Source organism: Panicum virgatum, chromosome 2N, assembly GCF_016808335.1.
Source record: "Panicum virgatum strain AP13 chromosome 2N, P.virgatum_v5, whole genome shotgun sequence".
NCBI classification, from domain to species: Eukaryota; Viridiplantae; Streptophyta; class Magnoliopsida; order Poales; family Poaceae; genus Panicum; species Panicum virgatum.
In genome coordinates, this window is record NC_053146.1 from 51,250,845 (window position 1) to 51,271,199 (window position 20,355).

Below are 20,355 nucleotides of genomic sequence, written 5' to 3' on the forward strand. Positions count from 1 at the left end.
CTAATAAAGGTCACTAATTGACACCCTTATTTAAACAAAAGATTAAAGGAATCCTCAGAACAAGTAACAGCCCGAGCTCAGTGGACTTCAATCCAGATATCAGAATGGGCAGATGTTTTCCGAATTGGGCAGGCTTTAAATCGAAATGCTCAAATATTTGAAAAACTAGGGAAGATATATGCACGTATTTAATTTTTCTTCCATCAAGCAATGATACTATTTATTTTCTTTTCAAAAATAATACACATCTTTCTTTTCCTTCCATAAAACAATGATGCCAATTAATATCCTACCAAAATCATCAAGCAACGATGCCATTTATTTTTTTTCTAAAAATGATACACGTCTTTCTTTTCCTTCCATAAACACTGATGTCAATTATTATTCTTTCAAAAGAAAAAATGGCGTGAATTATGGATTAATATATGTGCAAAGGAAAGTATGTCTATACTAAAGAAAGTAATATGTTAATACACGTATTTCTTTTCCTTCTTTTCCTTCCATAAACAGTGATGTCAATTATTATTCTTCCAAAAAAAATAATATGAATTATGGGTCAATGAATATGCAAAGGAAAGTATGTGTGTGCTAAAAGAAAGTAACATGTTGATACATGAGATGGGTATAGAAAATTGCTAGTGTAAAAAGTAATAGGATTTTGGTGGAAAATACTAACAAAATCAATCTCCCCCTCCCTTTTGTCACACCTTTTGGTCAGACAAGTGGGGCCTCCGTGAGGAGTACTGTGGACCTAATCTTAGTGAGAATTATTTTCAATTGTTTCAACTTTTATAGTATAGATACGTGAGATGCAAACTAAAGTATCGGGTTAATTAGCTATATAGTCTACTACAGACCTGCTAGACCCTACACTATCATTTTGGCATTTCTGGCACCATCAACAAATTACAAATGCATGAACAGCACCAGAAATCTGCAAAAATTTCAATTTTTTGTATCTTTGTCAAGTGTGCACAAGGCACTGATGGTCTTTTGTAGAAACCCGTAAAGATCAGGCACCGACACTAATCTCATACGGATAAGGCTACTGCAGATCATGAACTTCTCTGTCAATCAGGCAGCAAGAATCAGCATAGTTAGTTACTTATATTGGCCCAATTTCCTTCCCCACCAGATGGACTCGACGTGCAGCCTCTCTCTCTGCAGTCTGGACATTCTCCCCCAACCATGTCATTTACAGCAACGTTGGATGACAAACTTGCTTCCACGGTCTCAATTATCAGTTCGGCAGTCAAAGTGAATCCTAGTGCTGAAAGCACGCGTACGGCATTGGCGAGCCGGCAAACATAACTCCTTGTTTCCAGAGGCGTGAAATTCTCAAGTTCAGCTCCCATCAACTCGGTCTTTCCACCCACAGCAGCATGCTCACCTACCCAGATGAATCCATTGCGACCGAGAATCAAGTCGATGCCATATTGCTCAAGGTAATAACAATGCCGGTTCTGTCATTTTACCAAGTAAGGAGGGACCATGAGCAATTGGCCCCTCTCAAGCTGCATAGATAGACCCCTCAAAACGAATCAGTAACAGATAAATTAAAAGTTGTCTCGGTAAACAATATCAAATTTTTGGAAAGGCAAAGACCATAATGAAGCCGCTATAACTGTATAACCCTAGATGTACTTAGTCAAGAGTAAAATACATTGGCGGTCTGTAAACCTACCCATGTACTGTTAAAATGCACATTTAGGTCCATAACCTTGTTATGTGTGTCACGTCCAAATCACTCTAATGAGCAAGTAATTATTAAGTTGCATGCACCAACCAATTCAGCACAAAACCTTAAGCTGATAGGAAGAGGTGGGCAATTCACTTATAACCCCCCTGCGGTTAAAGCACATATACTCGCCCTGTACATGATTCGGTCGAAACCCAATCCAACCCGTAAACCAACCCATTCCAAGCCGCTTTGGAAGTCCAGCCGCCGGGTTGGATTCCATCGGGTCTAAACCGTGCAACCCGTTAGCTCATCCTCATGGCCACGCCACCGTACCGTGTGCAGTCGTAGAACCCCACACCCCACAGGGCCACAGGCAACAGCCGCCTCCACATCAGCCACCCGGAGCACTGGGAGAGGAGAGAGGGAGGGAGCTAGAGATGCTGGAGGCCGCGCGCGGGTGGCTAACGCATGCAGTGCTGTTCGTGGTCGTGAACTTCGTCATCGCCACCATCGCCATGGCGTCTAGGCGGATGCCGCTGCCGGCGCCCGGAGACAAGCGGCGGGGCCTCTTGCTGTGCGCGCCGTCGCTGGCCGTGGACCGCCTCCGCGCGTCGATCAGCTGCTCGCGCCTCGGCCTCGCCGCCGATCAGGCGCTCTTTGGCGAAAATGTCGGAGCCCCGAAGATGGAGCCGTCGTCCTTGGGCGCCGCCGGCGCCGCCGGACGCCAGGGCCGCGAGGGACGACGGCCACGAGGCCAAGCGTGAGCGCGGTAAAGAGGCGCGCATCAAGAGGAGCCGGTCGGAGGCCGCTGCGGAGGTAGCGCCTAGCAGCAGCACTGCAGCAGCAGCCGGTGCTCGCGGGCGAGGCGGACGCGAAGTGCGGCGGCCGAGGAGGAGCCGGTGGTGGAGGTGGACGCGCGCGGGCGCGCGGGGGCGACTTCATCCAGTGGTTCCGCGAGCAGCTTCGGCGGCAGCGCCTCGACTCAATCATGTGCCTCGACTCCATCTTGCTTGTGCAAGGTGCCGGCAGTGCCGGCGGGCGGCGGCGATAGCTTCTCAGAGGCCGCGTTTCTGGGGTGCATGCTGTTAACCTGTGAAAATCATGAAACCCGTAGAAACCAAACCACAGCACAACGTCTCATATGGGTTGGGTTGGTTTGTACTTTGTACCCATAAACCGTGTAAACCAGACCATAAACAGGGCGAACATATACTATAGGCCCATGTGGCCCAAGAGGTCTTCTATATATTATTGTCTCCCCTAATGGAGAGGTTATTTTCCCAAATCCCCAAGGTTAGTAACATGGGATCAGAGCAAGGATTAGGGTTAGCGTTAGACTAATTAATCCAGCCACGATACATTTTTTCCCAACCTTGGATTGCTTTGCGGCTGCCTATGAAGGCTCCCTCATGCCTCAAACATGGAAATTAGGAGTCGGCTGCAATTATTTTATTTAATTGCGCTGTCAGGATTCAAACTCGAGATCTCTAGCCCTGATTTTATATTGAGTTGCATGCACCAACCGATTCAACCCAAAAACTTAAGCTGATGGGAAGAGGTGAGCAATTCACTTATACTTCAACAGGAATGCATAATTCAACGCAAGATGTCACCATGGTCTAATACATGCTCGTGGCTGTTGTCACTATCCTGTATACTGCATATTAGGTACCATGTTTGCGTGACACTTTTTTTTTTACAAGAACTCATCCTGCTTTTATAGAAAGCTATAAAGGTTTTGCGTACAGACTGTTGGGGACTCCAGCTCACACGACAGCATTCTAAAAGGAAACGAAAGGGAGAGCTCCTCAAGCATCTCCAGAAAGGACAAATTTAGGGCCCTCAGGTGGCACACTTAACAAGTTTAGGGACTCGTATGTGCATTTTCTGAGTTTAGTACCTAGATGACAATGTGGGACAATATTAAGGGCCACAAGTGTGTGTAGGAGGGAATAGAGAGATGCGTAATGTTGTGGATTGTACTGCATTGAGGACTATGTCGGTATATATTGGGGTACATGACTTGGAGAGCAAGCCTCCTGCTGTATGGTAGAGTCCGGATACAATCCTAACTACCTATTATAGAGATATCCCAAATATACTCTAATAGTGTGTTTTACTCTTGTGGAAACTAGGAGGCATTGAGAAGGCACATCCTTGAACTACTCATGAGTCAGCCTTGCACTACTACACCTCAACCAGCTTTTGCATCTCATTGGAGAGCCAGCACTGTAAGGGCATCCTTTACAAGAAACGCGAAGGTACGCTGGGGTACATGTAAAAGAACTCATTGATAAATGTCAGGCATGTACCTTTCCACACTTTGGACCCATTGGTTGCAGCTCTGGAGATCCATCATGGTTGAAAGCACAAATTTCAGCCTGGCAAAGAACAAAGAAGTATCCCATTTTGAATAGTTCTCATCAGATGCAGCACAAGGAAATAAAAGGGAATATTAAACTTTTTTTAAAAAAAATAGGATAGGCCAAAACACAGTTCATAGTTCCACGGTGTCATGAATTTTCCCCAGGGCGAAGAGCAGGAATAGGGAACAAATATGTAACAAAAGACACTTCTCCAAATGAATCAAGAAAGATAAACAGAGCACAAAATTCTAAGCAAGGAGTCCTTTTGCATGAGAGGAAAGGAGTGTTGCTGCTCCTATAATACTGGACAGGTTCTCCGTTCACAAAACGCAGAACCATTTTCGACACCAAACTTGCACCCATGTCACGAACAGGGTTTGCCCCTTCGGCAGAAGGGTCTGACCAATGACCATGCAAGTCCTGAAGAGAAATTTGATCTATTCTTGCTTTACTCCCTAAACAAAGACTAGGGTACATTTATATAAGGGTCCCATCTAGCTGAATTAGGAAAGTAGGAATAGGAACAGAAAACAGACTAAGACTCATCACATCCACACAGGTAGTCTTAGTGGATCAAATCAGTGCACTCCAAGATTCAGATGCAGTGGTTATTGCAATGATCTTAGCCTCTTAGGTGTATATTAGCTTCATCTGTTTTAAGAAAATATATAGACGGTGGAAATAGCCACTGTCATCAAGTAGCTAGAGTATTAAGGCATGGTTGGTTATACCCTTTACAAGACCTGCGAGATTCAGATACACGTGTTGCAACTGACTAATCACGACCATAATAAGTATTTATAACTCAGAATTTACTTAAAACAAAGTTTTGGTACATCATATTAGCGTATTACCCCAAGAGGCCAGAATATGTTTTTTTTATTACTCATAAGTAAAACTGCAACCTTGTCTAAAAAGTTTAATAGTTAGTTCACCACGAGATATAAAGTAATTGACTGGTAAACGCAATGTTGCCAGTTGACTTGCAATTACATGTGATGGAGATGCAACAGTGAAACTGTAAAGACTATTTCAGTAGGCCTCCAACATGGGCAAACCACCGAATTTATTAATAATATCTGAATTAATTAATAATATCTGCAGGGGCCAGTAATATTGGTTCCTCAAAATGCCATCAAAGTAAACACATCGAAGGATGCACGTGAAGTTACACCAGGACTAATAGTCGTTTGAAATAAAAGAAGAGCTGTCAAGAAATATGCCAACAGTGAGATTGTGAGAAACCAAGCACCGTTCCAGCATATATTTGTTGGCTTGTTGCTACCCACATGTCAGATATATCATACTGTAAGCTTTAAGCTGTAACATTGTTGCTAGAAAAAAAAAGGTTTTCAGATCACTAGGCAGATGATGAGCATGAGTATCTATTCCAGCACCAAACAAAAGCATTAGTTCTTATACCTCAAAGAAAAGGCAAGTATAGTACTTACATAGACAACATCATTTTCTTCAATAATACTTCGGGCGGTAAGTTCATCAACAGCAGTTCTCTTCTAACAGAGGGCATGAGAAAAAAATATATTAATAGGATATTGGAGAAGAATTGCTAGTGAAATTTATAATGAACTAACTCTAGCAATTGTTATTTTATTCGAAAAATGATGCAGTACTGAAACTGACATTTCAACAACACCCCAGTTAATCTTTCAGAAAAAATAACATCCAGTTACAAGCCACTAAGGTAAGTGCAGTGCATAATATCCAGAAAGCGAGAAAAATGGTGTCTAATGTGGTGTATATAATAGCAGAAACTCTGTCCTCAAATTTCCTTGAGCATGCTGAAGTTCTTGTTGATGTTGTGCTTAGGATTATTTATTTTCCAATATAGCAAGATATACCAATACTGAAGTAGTGCTCAGCTGTGTGCTATCCCACAAATTATGGCTTATGAATGTTACATACAAGGGGTGCAGAAAAGCATACCTGAATTCCATCAGGAAAATTTGTCGAAGAAAACATCATAACAGCATCTTGTTTAGAATTTATCTCCAACCTCCAGCTCTCTGGACCAATCTTGAGAATAAAAAAACAAGACAGTAATTTATATTGGTCTGAAATGGAGTACGTTGTTTGCATGGGAACTAAACTGGCAAGACAATGAAGTCAATGATATTGGACTCTCACTGTGTGATATAACTATTATAGCCAGATTTTCGAAGATACTGTATCGACAAGTAGATATTTATGAGGGTCACTACATGCTTATAGATACTACCAAACACAAAGAGCAAATTAAGTTGAGATAGTTAAATATGCATTCAGCTGTTAAAGTGCGGAGCATATAGCAACATCATGAATTGACATAATAATAACAAATTTAGTTGCAAAATTAAGAAGGTTTAATTGATGATACAGAACATAAATTTACATTTTACACACCTTAATGACACGGCCAATTAAGGTATCACGGATCTCTGGCCTATACCTGAAATGGTTATGACGAACAGACAGGAATGAGCCTTGAGAGCTTATCCACAATTCTAACCACAAGTTCACTTAGCATTGTTAATACAGAACCCAAGTTAAAAGCTCTTTTCGTCAGTCTCACACCATGTTGCATGACCCTTATAATCTGATTGATGGAACATTTTCGATGCATGCAGGAATTTTTAAGTGAATCCATTTAACTGGTTATAGCACTGGCAGTTCCCATGGCCAAAAGAGATAATCAAGTCTGTTGTATAGTTCAGTATACACAAGTACACAACTCAAAGCCAACATAACACAGCATCTCCAGAATGAGACGAAGATAGCTCACTAGTGCATTTCAACATGTAAAATTGACCTTACAATTCCCTTGTCCAATAAAAATAGAAGTCTACCGCTAAATTCAGTATCACAACAGCAAACTCACTTTGAGACAAATAAATCAGTCCTAACTCCTATAAAGGCAAGTCCCCATATCCAATTCCGATGTTGTCAGAGCAACACAGTAGGGACACCAGCGGACATAAATAATACGTCAGAGTACCTTGCCTGGAGCGTCCGCACATGGACTAGCTTGTCGACCCACTCCACCACCCCACAGAGAGTGGACACCAACTTCCCTTTCTGATCCAATGTCCAATGCCCCCTGCATGCACTCCCATTAGTTCATACGAAATGGAGAGAGAGAGAGAGAGAGAGAGAGAGAGAGAGAGAGAGAGAGGAGAGAGAGAGAGAGAGAGAGAGAGAGAGAGAGAGAGAGAGAGAGAGAGAGAGAGAGAGAGAGAGAGAGAGAGAGAGAGAGAGAGAGAGAGAGAGAGAGAGAGAGAGAGAGAGAGAGGAGAGAGAGAGAGAGAGAGAGAGAGAGAGAGAGATAAATGGGACGGGAAAGGGTGGGTAACCTGAGGACGCTGTCCTCATGGTTGATTGGTATGGTGTCTGCGATGGTGACAGCAGCGGCTAACACCATGGTGGGGGTGAGCACCTGGAGCTTGTGGAGTGCTGTCTCAAAGCGGACCCTCTGGGTCTGGTTCAGTGGGAGGTGGAAGTCTTTCATGGCCAGTAAGCCAGCTTGGCAACTACAACACCCAAATAGGTATAAGGAGTTAGCTCAAAATGACAAAATACATCGCTGAATTTAGCGCTAACATGTAAAATACGCTAGCGTAACTTCTATATGTACAACTGTCAAGAAAATTAGAAGAATTTGTTATCTTTTAAAAGGATGTGGTACTAACATACAAGCATGGGTCACACTCACCCATGAAACTGTGTAATATTTGCATTTAATCAATAAATAAAGCATGTATAAGCATAAATCCATGACATATAAGCATTTCCAGTTAACAATTCGACTGTATAACTTGCCTTTCCACCACATAAGGTGAAGTGATGGGTAGAAGATTCAGTACCGGGTGTCACCACCTCATGAATGAGTACCAACAATTCATACGTATATACAGTTCATGCAACACATATTCATGTTGATTGCTGAAAGATCGATTGTAGGTGAAAATTGACCTATAATCCCTTCTGGACAGCAGCAACCACTCCAGTACCTCACTAAACAAATAGCTCTAAGGTTCAGGCTTAACAGATTGATCATAGTAACCTATATAGTATATACTCTCAGAAACTGTAGAGTTAAACTTTTCATCCATTATCATAGGAAATGACTCTGTTGTTAAGTCATCTGTTTCAAACATTGAACAACGTTCTGTCCAAACTAGAACAGCACCCTTCACAGTTCAGGAAAGTTATTCTACAGTCACAAATGCCACAAATGATACTGGTACAAGCTGTATAAAATTGCCTACAGCTTTCCAACTACAGATATTTTAATTCGGCCATTAATAGTCAGAAGATTCTAGGCATAAAATTCTAGGCAGAAGATTTCATATTTGAGTTTTGCTCCGGTAGCCCCTTCCATGAAGTTTGCACAAATATTAAAGCATCTGACAATTAATTTAATTTGTTTTCCAAGTGGGTATTGTTTGGGCCCAGCCCTACCCCTACCCTAACGAGGACCGGTCCAAGACCAAGGCCTGGTACCCAGGTGGGAGGCGCATCAATCCGTGGCTTCCCCCCTCCGTTTATTTCTTTGCCATTTTTCCTCATGTCGGGTTCAGTCGGATGGCCGGTGGCTCCTATCTCGCCCCCCCCCCCCTCAGATCCGATTTCTTCGAGCGCTACGATGCCAGCGGCTCCCTCTCCTCCCAGTTTATGCAGGTGGCATCACCTACCTTGCTCGTCCCCTGCTGCTCTGATCCGTTAGGGGGGAAATGGCAAGAAGAAATGGCGAAGAAACAGATGAAGGGGGGAAAGCCGCTAATTGATGCGCCTCCGACCTGGGCACCGAATCTTGGTCTTGGACCAGACCTCGTTAGGGTAGGGGTAGGACCGGGTCCAAACAATACCCACTTGGGAAAAAAATAATTACCAGATGCTTTAATATTCATGCAAACTTCATGGAAGGGGCCAACAGAGCAAAACTCTTCATATTTTCATATATTTTTCTCTTCCATATGAAATATAAAGAACATGACCATCGCCGAACTCTAGGGAGGCGGGGTCCTACGTTCCATATTGTATCATATTTAATTATATCTGGCATTAAGCCCTCCAAATTAACATAACAAGGTTACTGTTGTCATCGACAGCACAATTTTGGCAGAAGCCTCTCATCAATAGAAAATCTCCAAAACCTTTAGCCCAAAAGTCCTATATCAAAAGCTTAGATGGAAATCTACAGCTTCCGTAATTACTACAAAATCAGGAAAACGTTCCTATACACATGTAATCTCAAGTACAACCAGCACACCCGTGCTGACCTGAACTCCCGATCGTTGGCAATAATCGGCTAAAGTGATTTCAGCACAGGACTAACAGAGAGGTTTTAGGGCTCGTTACCTCTGGTCTCTGGAGCTGGACGGCCGCGGCGGTTGCAGAAACAGAGCTCTCCCTTGTATCCCCAATACCAGGCAATGGGGAGGGAGCGCGGCAGGGTGATGAGGGGGTAGGCTTGGCAGGGAGAGAGCGGCGGACAGGGAGGGGAGAGTGTCGCTGCTCCGCTCCGGTTAGGGCAAGGTGGTGTGGGCGGATCAGAGCCTGACGGAGCCGACGACGAAGAGCAATGGAGAAAACTTGCAAAACCCTTGCAAGAAAGAAAGAAAGAAAGAAAACTTGCAAAACCCCCTCTCCTCCGCCCCCGAGTCGAGACCAGCGTTAAATAAACCTTGGTCCGGTCAAATCGGCGTAGTCTAGTAGCGGTTTACCGGACCGGTTTGATCGGAAACCGGTGGAAACCAGTCAAATTCAGAATCAAATTCAAAATCGAATTTTCAATTGGTTCCGACCGGCTTACCGGCCGGTTTGACCGGTTTACCGACTAGTTTGACTGGTAACCAGCCAAATTCAATTTTTTTTTATTTAAATTCAAATGCCCGCAAAGTATACTAAATAAATGTTTATATACCATATTTTAGCCTAAATGAACCCTCCAACCATCTTTTGTACTATTTTTATATTGTATTTGTATATTTTTATATGCACATTTTTTTGTTTAACTTCAAATTCTCGCAAACTATACTAAATGATCGAATTTTTGAGAAAATTTGACACCATTAGACTCGTCGCACCTTGAAATATTTTTAGGATTTTTTTGAGAATTTTTTATTTTTTTGAATTCAAATTTGAATTTTGAATTTGGGCCGGTTTGGTACCGGTCCAAACCGGAACCGGGCCGGACCGATTTGATCTGTAACCGATCAAATCGGACCAGTTCCCACCGGTTTGGTGAACCCTGGTCGAGACAGCCGAAAAGTCAGTAGTCGTAGACTAGGTCCTGTTTGATTTGTGTTATGTTTGGAAATAATAATATTTTGACTGCTAATTACGATGTCAAATAAGTCAGTTTACAAAATCAACTCTAGAACCCCGCGTTTAGAACTCTGGAAAATCTAACGAGACCTTTGATCGCGTGATTAGAAGATAGTTACTGTAGCATCAATATAGCCAATCATCGATTAATTATCGTCGTTAAATTCATTGCGAAAAGTTACATCTATTTCTGAAAATATTTTGCAAATAGATTTTATTTAATAGCCCATGCATAAAAAAATTTCTAGCAGAGAATAACGGAGAAAGAACAGAGCCGACTCGTAGTCCAGCATGGACACGGTGGTGGCGCGTCAGCAGCAGAGAAGGGTTGGGGCTGCAGCCTACTACTGGGCTGGCTGGCTGGCTGGGCGCGGCCTTGGCCCATTACTAGACGTATAAACGGCCCTTTTTACTTTCTTTCTTCTTTTTTATTCGATGAATTTTCAGAGAGCGGGATTTTTATATGAGGTCACAGAAAACTTCCTGGAAAAAAATGCCATTTCAAACTGAAGGTGATGTCTGCACATCACGCTCGCACGATGCCTGCGAGTGAAGCGTGAAATTTCGCAGTAGCATTCTCCCATTCAGCTAATCGAGATAGCCGCATGAGAACAAGACCAGAGATACCCTTAAACTTGAATTCAGATCTTACAACACAACTACAGCACGAATTTTCGCCCATTTGCAGAAGCTCATGTACTGTTGGGAATTGGGATCTCTTATTAGCATATTTCGCAAAAAGAATCACCCCTTTTATTCATCGTGATACAGATACACAGGTACAATTGGGGAAGGGCAAATTCACTGAACTTCCACTGACTGCCAGTCATGGAAAGACAGCTTGTCGATGGTCGACGGCCGGAAAAGGATGGGGTTGACGTCCCAGCCTTTCAGGTTTCCTCTCGCCCATCTCATCCTCACGTTGTCGATCTCCAGGCCGGAGATGTGCTCCAGCATCATGCCACCAGTTTTATGCTTAACCATCTTTTCGCATCCAGGTCTGTAATCATACAGGCCTCCCGGGTAGTTTGTCCAACGCTTGTAGGTCAGGTCGACATTCTTGAATTTCAGATTGCGGAGCAGCCCGTGCTTTGATCCAGCCAGGAAAACTCCGTTTTCTGATACTGATGAGATGTTGATGAATCTTATGTCTGAAATGGTACCTTCTTTTGAATCCGGGTACCTTGAGCAAGTTGTAATGTAGATTGGTTCGGCTCTTCCCCACCATAAAGGATGGTAGTATCTGGTGCTCATTTTGATGTTTGAAAACAGCACATCACTCACATTTCCTGCAACACTTACACAGCTCAATATTAAGAGAAGCCAGTCCACAAGACAAAGTTCAGCATACAAATGTTCAGGCCCTAAAGCAGCCTATACTCTATAGTATGTCAAAGGCATGATACTGATAGAAGTACATATGAGGTTCAGGTTGCATTAAAACTGTCCTTCAGACTTTCTTTAAGCATTACTACTGTTCTAGAAGGCTTAGAAGTTGAAAAGGAAATGAAAAGATTTTACACACTACTTGTATGACTACACACTGACAATTGCAAGCACAGTTTAGTACCTCCATCCCGAATCTGCATCCCAAGTCCTCGATGTGAATCAACTATTGTAATGTTGTCGAAGACCAGCTTATTGAAGTTGAAGAAGCTTGCACTTCCAAACTTGATAGCACAAGATTTAGTTCGAATCCAACAGTTTGTGGCTGTCAAGTTGTAAACAGGCCCCGCGGATGACTTTGGGCATAAAGCATCGTCTCCGGTGTCTATGTGGCAATCGGTTATGACAGTGTTGTTAGAATCCGTAATGTCAATGCCATCATTGTTGGGACTCTTAAAATCCCCAAATATAGACACATTGCGGATCACTGTGTTGTCACATCTGACAAGGTGAAGACTGTGAGCAATGCAAGTGTAGAGCCTGTTAGCCTGTTAATTTTGGCCAAGTACACTGACAAATAAACACACTCTATTTCTGCTCATTCTATGTCCTAACTAGGAAAACATACGAAGATAAGTTATTTCCCACAATCGCAAGAACAAAGGCAGCAGAGCAAAGGCTTGTTGATTCTAGCATATTTGGAATGGAAAAATCAGGAAGGCTTGTCTGTACCAGTTCACACTTATGAGAGTACTGTATGGTTTGAGCAGTGAAATTAGCAGCTATCGGTATGTCCCCTGGATCGATCAATGAAGTTGAGGGATGACGAAATGCTTACCACCAGTAGGCGGGCTGGTTGAGTGTGATGTCGTGGATCCTAACATCCTTGGAGTCGATGAAACCGACGAGCCGCGGCCGGCACTCGTCGCCCAGGCAATCGCCGGTGGCGTTCCAGCTCACCATGACGTTCTTCACCTCGCTGGGCGTGACCACGAACGCCCCGCCCTGGCCGTTGATCTCGCCGCCGCCCGTGATGCCGGCCCCCGTGGTGTTCTCGGCCAGGACGACGTACCAACGGCGCGATTCGGGCGGGTAGTCCGCCTGCCTGGTTCCGCCCAGCAGCCGCGCGCCGGGGGCCACCTCCAGCACCACCCGCGAGCGGAGGTGGACCGTCGCCGTCAGGTAGTTGCCCGGCGCCGGGAGGAGGACGCGGCCCCCGCCCGCCGCCGCGCAGTCGTCCACGGCGGCCTGAATTGCCACCGTGTCGTAGCGGGACCCATCGCCCGCCGCGCCGTAGTCAGTCACGGAGAAGACGCGGCTGGACCGTGCGGCCGGGACGACTGCTACCAGCAGCAGCAGCAGCAGCAAGGGCGCGGCCGCGAACTGAAGCGGAGGAGACGCCATTCCGACGTCTGGCTCCGAGAAATCAAAAATTACGCTATCAAATTGGAATCTTTGCGGCTTGGAGGATCATGCGCGGCGCTAGTGTAACAATTGCACGGAAACTGCTCCAAGTTGCTTAATTTTCTTCAGCTGGATCGGACGGGGTTCATGTCGCCGTCGCGAAGATGTGTTGGAATGGGTTTGTTCCGAAAGGATTACGGGTGAGGTTGTTCACTTGTTTGTTATCCGCTTTCGCTTTATTCCAGCTTGTCAGAATCCATCCGATAACCTAATAGCCAGCGGTAAGGTATTGCAAAATTTAATACCTCGAAATAATAAGATCTGTTAATTTTTAAGTAAATTCAATTGTAAGATGGAAAACCTTAACCAAAATCGTTCCCGTTGTAGAAAATTTGTAGAAAGAAATTTCTACTCCTACTACTTTCCCATCGCTGAAAATGTGAAATAGCTGGTACTAACACGGCCCAATGAGGCATAACATGGCCTGAGGGCCCAACACGGCCGCAAAATTGCTAGCCCGTCCAAGACCCAGTTTCTGAGTTCCTCGTCTTCATCCGTTCATCGTCAATCTCTGTGCTGTGAGCGAGCCGACGAATCCGGCCGGAGCCCCCTCGTCTGAAGAGGCGAACACGGCCGACGAACACCGAACAGAAGAGGCGGTCTGGGCGAAGCAGCGCCCGACTCCCGACCGACAGTGTCATGTGCAAGAATCGAAAGCCGCTTCCGCCTGCACAAGCCTCAAATCTTCTCCGCCGCTCCAGCACCAAGAGGCAGATTCCAGTACTGGCTCTCGTTGCAGCTTCAATTTTTCCTTAAAAAAAATCTCCGTTCGATTTGCCGAATCGGAAGACCAGAGGTATAAAATCGATTCTCTCTACCTGTTGTGATTAATTTCCGCTCTCTTTAATCCTCTGTTCCGTGAAAGTAATGTCTGTATTCCCTCGTTGCTAAGTGTTAAATTAAATCATATAAGTTCATCTCCCATTTGGATAGTTCCATTATAGCCTTAGGTTTTAGGGGTTTATGTATAATATAGGCTACCTAGACGGCAGTTGCAGTGTATAGCTGGTTAGCTGATGATGTGCCTTTGTGTGTGCCATCACCCATCTAGGGAGGGATAAGACAAAGTATTGGTTTGGGGCATTGTGTATTTGTGTACGAGTTTGAATGAAGGATCTGGGGGTTGCTGTCCTTGCTTGATATGTTTACGATTTGGGAGGACTGTCTTCGTATTAGCACATTCTGACTCCTGATAAGTTCAAAAGATAGCATGGAGCTTCCTTCTTCTGGTCTGCTGGAACTTATGGAAACACACAAACGAGGTGGTGTTCAGAGGCCTCCCTCCCTCCTATAAGAGATTCTCAAGCGATTGCAAGGCTGAGGCTCGCAATTGGCGCTATAGATGGAAGTCAGCAGACTACATTGTCAGTGAAGTCTGGTGCTCGTCATTTTCTAATATGTAATCGATGCAAAACGTTTCAGGACCAAGTTTTTTCCTGGCTTGCTTAAGATCCTATCCTTTTTGGCTTGCAAGAAGCCCCATCAATGAAATTCAGGTGGGGGATGCCCCCCCCCCCACCCCCCACCCCCGGTGACTGTCAAAAAAAACAGCATGGATTGAATCCGCTATGCAAGGGTAAGAGCAAAAGGAAAATGTTAGAGTTTGCACTTATTTGGTAATTAGTAATTCATTATAGTGAGTAACATGGAGAGCTTCGATCTTGTTGTTTCTGCCAAAATGAAATGGTAGCTTGCTAAAAGTATGGTGTCATTGGCAGCTTCTATTCGATCTGGCTTCTTATTTATCTGTAGAAATGATATAATGTTCCACTAATAACTAATATCGATTCCCCATATGTGCATGCTTTCAGTTACACTTGGAACTAACCGAAGGGAATGCTTCTCAACGCACCTACTATTTCCTGGCGATGCTGTACTTCATGGAACATGTGTTCTGAGTCTAGCCAGTTACCAGGAAAGTTGGCTCAAAGAGTTGATTTGTGGAATTCTTCGTGCTCACAAACATTGAGGCATCACGCCAGGACTGGTTCAGTTAAGAAGAACATAAATTCATCTAATCCAGCATGTTCTGTCAGTTTAGGTCGACAGTTTCATGGCAGACTATCAGCAAGAAGCCAAATCCTAAGTGTAAAGTCTGATATACTATACCATCACAAGTTTTCTAGTATAGGTTGGCGTTTGGGAAGTATGCCACGAAAAATAGGAGGTATAGCATCTGGAAAAGGTTTTACAGTGTCTGGGATGTCAAGTGCCGAGGGTCCTGTGGATAACAACATTGATAGCACCCAGCCTGCTGAATCATCAGCAAATTTATCTCATGGGAAGAAAGTTTACACAGATTATTCTGTCACTGGTGAGAGTGAGAATGATTTCTTTCTTTTTTTAAAAAAATTGTAGTGTGCCACTGGTCAAAGTGGAATATTAAATATCAACCATATGATCCGTGCATGCATTATATCAGGGAAACCCATACCTAATGAGGATCTTCAGAGAAAGCTAGCCGATGAGTTGAGAACAATGGTATGTGTACAATATTATGCTTCCAGATTCATGCTTTTGATTGCAAAAGGTCAAAAGTAGTAAGCTATCTGGTGATTTTCATCATCTGAATCCCATGTGTAAACTTTTCTTCCTTAGGTTGCTGATGAGTTTATCAAGAGACGAGCAGAGACTGAATGGTTATTTTCTCTATTTCCATATTTTGTAACCATGCAGTTTGTTTTTTCCATCTAAATAGATAGTGTTGTGCTTATCCTTGATTTCAACATTTTTTCCAGGTTCGTTGAAGGAGAATTCGATACATATGTCTCTCAGATTAGAAAGCCACATGTTTGGGGAGGTGAACCAGAGTTATTTATGGCTTCGCATGTTCTTCAGTGAGTGTTAACCATTTTCTGAAGATTTTCTTAATATTTGCTACTTAGCTAAAGCTATGCGGGATAAGTTAGTTTTAGCCGTGCTTCTTTGATGTACCAATGCTTCTTTAGCACCATATTCAATTCCTGCAAGTATAATTTAGTTCTTGGGTGAAAGATTCTGCGACTATCATTCAAGCAATATGTTTGGCATTTCGATTTGCAGGTTGGCTTCTTTAATATGGTCGTATACTTTTATGGCATAACCATTACACTGCATTTGCAGGATGCCAATCACAGTTTACATGCATGATAAAGAAGCTGGCGGTTTAATAGCAATAGCTGAATATGGCCAAGAGTATGGGACAGAAGCTCCCATCCAAGTTCTTTATCATGGTTACGGCCATTATGAAGCTCTGCAGATACCGGGAAAGGGTGGTCCAAGGTCAAGATTGTAACATTTGCAGCTCAACTTTCAAATGGTAAGTTTTGTACCCTATATCTTGGTTTTCTCTTCCATTAAAACATGTCCAAATGTCATCCAGAGTTTTAGTTTGCACTGAGGTGTTGCGATGCTGGCTCTTCCATTGCTTGTGTAGACTTACTGAACTTTATAGGTCACCTCCCTTGGCAGGAGCGACGCGCGGGCTGCAAGTTGAGATCCACACTGCTGTGTTTATGTGGCGAAGAACAGATGGCCAGAACTTCTAAACAGGCTTGGAGCTGCCAAAGGACAGTGATCTGCACCCGCATTCCTATACATTCCAACTATTGAGCCCTGTGCGCTGCCCCCCTTGTTCGAGATTTCATGTTATTAACATCGTTGCAAGGTCAGATGCAGCAGGTTACATATACCGTTGATGCAATGCAGAGTTCTTGTCAAATATTGCTGGCAACATCGCTTGATGGGTCGTGTATTCTTGAGCTTATCCAGACTTGTCCTCTCCATACGACACGCACAGGCTAAGCGTTCTCGACTTCTCGTGTTCGCCGAAAGCTATTGAGTTCAAACCACATTTTGAGCTAGTAAAGCATTGCAGGAATTGACACGGTCACCATGAAACGGCTGGAAGTATGAAACGTGAAAGAAACCCAGCTTCGGCGCTCCGCCGTCGCATCTTCCGGCCGTTCCGGCAAAACCGGCGAGGCGCAATCCCTGAATCCCCGGCCAGAAAACTTAACACGATACCGCAACCCGTCGCAGTTCGCAGACCCTGAGATCACGCTCGCCGATAACGCGCTCACATGCCACTGCCGGCACGGGCAGGAGCAGGGGGGCTCCCGATCAGATTCAGATCTCGCCGTGCCCCGGCCGGTGTCCCATGCTGCCATCCCCTGCCGCGCCTGTACGGCGGGGGGCTTCGCGTCGCATGGGCGCCACCGTTTCGAGCGCCGCATCTGCGTACGGTGTTCAGAGTGGCCTGGTGATGGGCGCACCACACCTCGTGCATTCAACGGCCAATAAAAACTGGACCCTGGCGTCCGCTACCGTGCGTTCAGTTCGGTCCAGATCAAGCGGAATGTTCAGCGCGTGTGTCGTACTCTCTGTCTTTCATACACGAATGGCGATGTACAGTACTACTTCCGATCTTCAATATATGCCGTTTTGGACTTAGATTTAAAAAGCCGAAATGCCGTATGTTTAAGAACGAACAGGGCACTACGTAAGAAATTATTTTGTTTATAAAAAAGAGGGAGGGATCTTATTTTTCTTTTCCTTTTTGAGGAAAAATCTTTTTTTATGGAGAAAAAATTGAGGACAAGTATGAATTTTGAACCGGAGGAAAGTACACAAAGCTGAATGGTCCTGTAGTGATGCTTTTTCTCCTATCCAATGTATAACTATAACTATGTAAGGGGCAAAGAATTGGAAGCTTATCCCTCAATAGGAAGAATAATTTGACGTAATTTTAGGCAGCGAGAGGAATACAGTTCCATTTATACCTTTTGCACGACACAAAGTGTTGCGATTGCTATCAAGATTTTCCACCGGATTATTCTCGCTCGAATATAAATCAAGGAACATTAGCAGGAAAGGGCATGCACGACTACTCCGGATAATAATGCAGCGATATTCTTGTGTTCTGCACGACCAAAACGATTCCAAGAATTATTGCTGGTGTATATTTACACAGTTGGGAACAATGGGAACATCATATTACAGGAGTGGTGATCTTGAAATAATGATCACGTAGTACACATAGGTTTCGCAAACCGATCCATTGGGTTTAATCCTGTTATGGCATTATACTCGGAGAAATTCTTTGTTGTGATCTTTATATCCTTACGCGCATAGCGTGGTCGTGCTCGCTCCTTGATCAAAGATGCCTTATGCAGTTATGCCACCAAGAAATCCTTATCGCGATAATTATGACATCTTATCCATGGGGGCCCTTGATTTTACGGCGTTGGATTTTTGAGGAATAGCATCCTCGAATATGGTTCATTGGTCATCACTTTAGACCGTGGCACATGATTCTTGATGTGCATATTCTCAAGGAAAGATCCATCACATGTTCTATACATACGTACAAACCTAACTTATGTAAGACAATAATGTACTGGTCTAATTGCACAATAACGTACCATTCTAATTGCGCTAGAAGAAAACAATATCCATGGCTTCCCGAATCGATGTCATTTTTGTGGTTGTCTAGAATAAGCTCCCATAGGTGGTTTGATGCACTCCTGTTTGTCAGCGGAGAGGAGATGCTCCCATCTGGTTTTTTTCTTATATAGTTCAATTGAGGATGGTGTTACCAGATTACACTAAATTGGATGTTTCAAGGAGGCTATGTTCAACCAGCAAGGCAAATGTGGATGCTCCACCATGTGTTTAGCTAACATTTCATAAGGTGATCCGTTTCAAAAAAACATTTCGTATGGTGTTCCAGGGTGTTTGATCTTATAAGATATCCAAAATTTAGGATTGTTCAATGATTCTTGTATGGGAATTGTTGTGCAGTAGTGGTTTTTACCTGAGGCAATCCAAAGGGCAGTAGAGTCCACGAAAGATGAGAACAAAATGAGAATGTAACTTTTTAATTCTTTTTAGGCTGATTCATGTCATGTAAGATGTGCTACAATTCATTTTTATAATATAACCCCCTTCCCTTTGAGGACTAGTAACACCGTAAATCACAGGCTTCAAGAATGAGAGAAAAAAATGATATAGCCACAGGCCAACGGTCAACCTGTTGATGGTACCAACTGCCGCCGCTGTACCAGCCAACCGGTATCGAGCCCAACCGTATCACCTCCTATTCCCACACTTTATCTCGGACTTTATGCCCCAACTCCAAAGATTTGCATGCCCTTGTTCTATTGTCTCTTGTTGGATCAGAACGTAAAGCTACACAGCACCAACTTTTTTTTCTTCATCTTTCTTGCTCGCCTTTTGGTGGCTCACTGCTGCCATGGATGAAGGATCGGTGGTGGAACAGTGAGGCACAAGCTTAGCATCGATCAGGCTTGGGAGGGAGGAGGATCCGGCGCGGCCGTGGATGTGGAGCCATCGGGTTCACAGGAGCACATGTGCCCCGCGAAAACGAAGGGGTTTCATTTGATTCCTTCCTTCTGATGGAATCAAACTGCAAAAGGCTTGATCTGTGTTATGGCATCGAGGAAGATGATGACAATAGGGATGGCAGACGGTTCTGGTCCTCTGGCAGAAGAATACTTAATTCTGACTATTATGGTAAACTAGTTTAGCATGGTCCAACCAGAACCAGCACTCCTTTGGATTACAAAAATAATAGTTGACGTGTTGTTCAATGATGCATCTCTAGGTCTGGTTTTGATCTATATTTTGTATTTAATCTATACTATAAAATCCAATAAATTTGTGTACCAAAAGTAAAGTGCTTTCCAAAGCGAACATATAGTTATGATTTTTTGTTTGTTTACCCAATAACTATATATTTAACTCTTTGACAGCTCAACATTGATCATACTAGTATATATTATGGTTTTTACTGAATTATGGAAATTAAATTTAAACACTCGATGGAGATGATACCACTCACTCAAAAGCGCGCAGCAGGGTTCAAAAGTTCTGCAATTTTTTTTCAGATTCCGGATTCTCTTGGTTCCGAACTAAAGAAATTTTTATGCAAAATATAAATACTCATCTGAGTCCGCAGTTAACAACTCTAGATGGGCAGGTGGTGGCCTCCCCTCCCTCTCCCTGCAACACTGCACAGCCTTCAGTTGCCCTATCTTTCAGCCGCTACCTGGTCGCATTTGTCAAGTTTGTCTCCTCAAAGCCTCAAACTTACAGCAACTCTGATCGGACATTGGCAACCCAACTTAAATCAAA

The 20,355-nt window shown here is 43.8% G+C and overlaps 2 protein-coding genes and 1 pseudogene across 3 annotated transcripts; 1 reads left to right on the forward strand and 2 right to left on the reverse strand.

Annotated features, from left to right (window-relative positions):
* Window positions 1-807: 807 nt before the first annotated feature.
* LOC120661065 lies at window positions 808-9,679 on the reverse strand (annotated as a pseudogene).
* A 1,389-nt stretch (window positions 9,680-11,068) lies between these two features.
* Window positions 11,069-13,394, reverse strand: LOC120661066 (probable polygalacturonase). Its single transcript, XM_039939754.1, has 3 exons — window positions 12,596-13,394; window positions 11,942-12,273; window positions 11,069-11,660 (listed from the first exon to the last, which is right to left on the reverse strand). Exons 1-3 carry the CDS (start codon window positions 13,159-13,161, stop codon window positions 11,173-11,175), a joined length of 1,386 nt encoding a protein of 461 aa, XP_039795688.1. The 5' UTR covers window positions 13,162-13,394; the 3' UTR covers window positions 11,069-11,172.
* Window positions 13,395-13,640: 246 nt separating this feature from the next.
* On the forward strand, window positions 13,641-16,966 carry LOC120661068 (OVARIAN TUMOR DOMAIN-containing deubiquitinating enzyme 4-like). 2 transcript variants are annotated; one of them, XM_039939755.1, is made up of 7 exons: window positions 13,641-14,017; window positions 15,033-15,535; window positions 15,644-15,702; window positions 15,820-15,860; window positions 15,960-16,058; window positions 16,324-16,519; window positions 16,672-16,966. In XM_039939755.1, the coding sequence occupies exons 2-6, from the start codon at window positions 15,058-15,060 to the stop codon at window positions 16,493-16,495; spliced, it is 849 nt and encodes a 282-aa protein (XP_039795689.1). In that variant the 5' UTR covers window positions 13,641-14,017; window positions 15,033-15,057; the 3' UTR covers window positions 16,496-16,519; window positions 16,672-16,966. The 2 variants fall into 2 exon arrangements, with proteins under 2 accessions (XP_039795689.1, XP_039795690.1); XM_039939756.1 differs by having other exon boundaries at window positions 13,659-14,017; window positions 16,655-16,966.
* The last annotated feature ends 3,389 nt before the right edge of the window (window positions 16,967-20,355 follow it).

Excerpts from the sequence above, each read along its gene's own strand:
- LOC120661068 (XM_039939755.1), top strand. The coding sequence starts at position 15,058 with ATGCTTCTCAACGCACCTACTATTTCCTGGCGATGCTGTACTTCATGG. Across the intron at positions 15,703-15,819 it reads CCGATGAGTTGAGAACAATG|GTTGCTGATGAGTTTATCAA; the intron begins GTATGTGTACAA and ends TTTCTTCCTTAG. Across the intron at positions 16,059-16,323 it reads ATGGCTTCGCATGTTCTTCA|GATGCCAATCACAGTTTACA; the intron begins GTGAGTGTTAAC and ends CTGCATTTGCAG.
- LOC120661066 (XM_039939754.1), bottom strand. The coding sequence starts at position 13,161 with ATGGCGTCTCCTCCGCTTCAGTTCGCGGCCGCGCCCTTGCTGCTGCTG. Across the intron at positions 12,274-12,595 it reads AACCAGCCCGCCTACTGGTG|TCTTCACCTTGTCAGATGTG; the intron begins GTAAGCATTTCG and ends CATTGCTCACAG. Across the intron at positions 11,661-11,941 it reads GATGCAGATTCGGGATGGAG|GAAATGTGAGTGATGTGCTG; the intron begins GTACTAAACTGT and ends TAAGTGTTGCAG.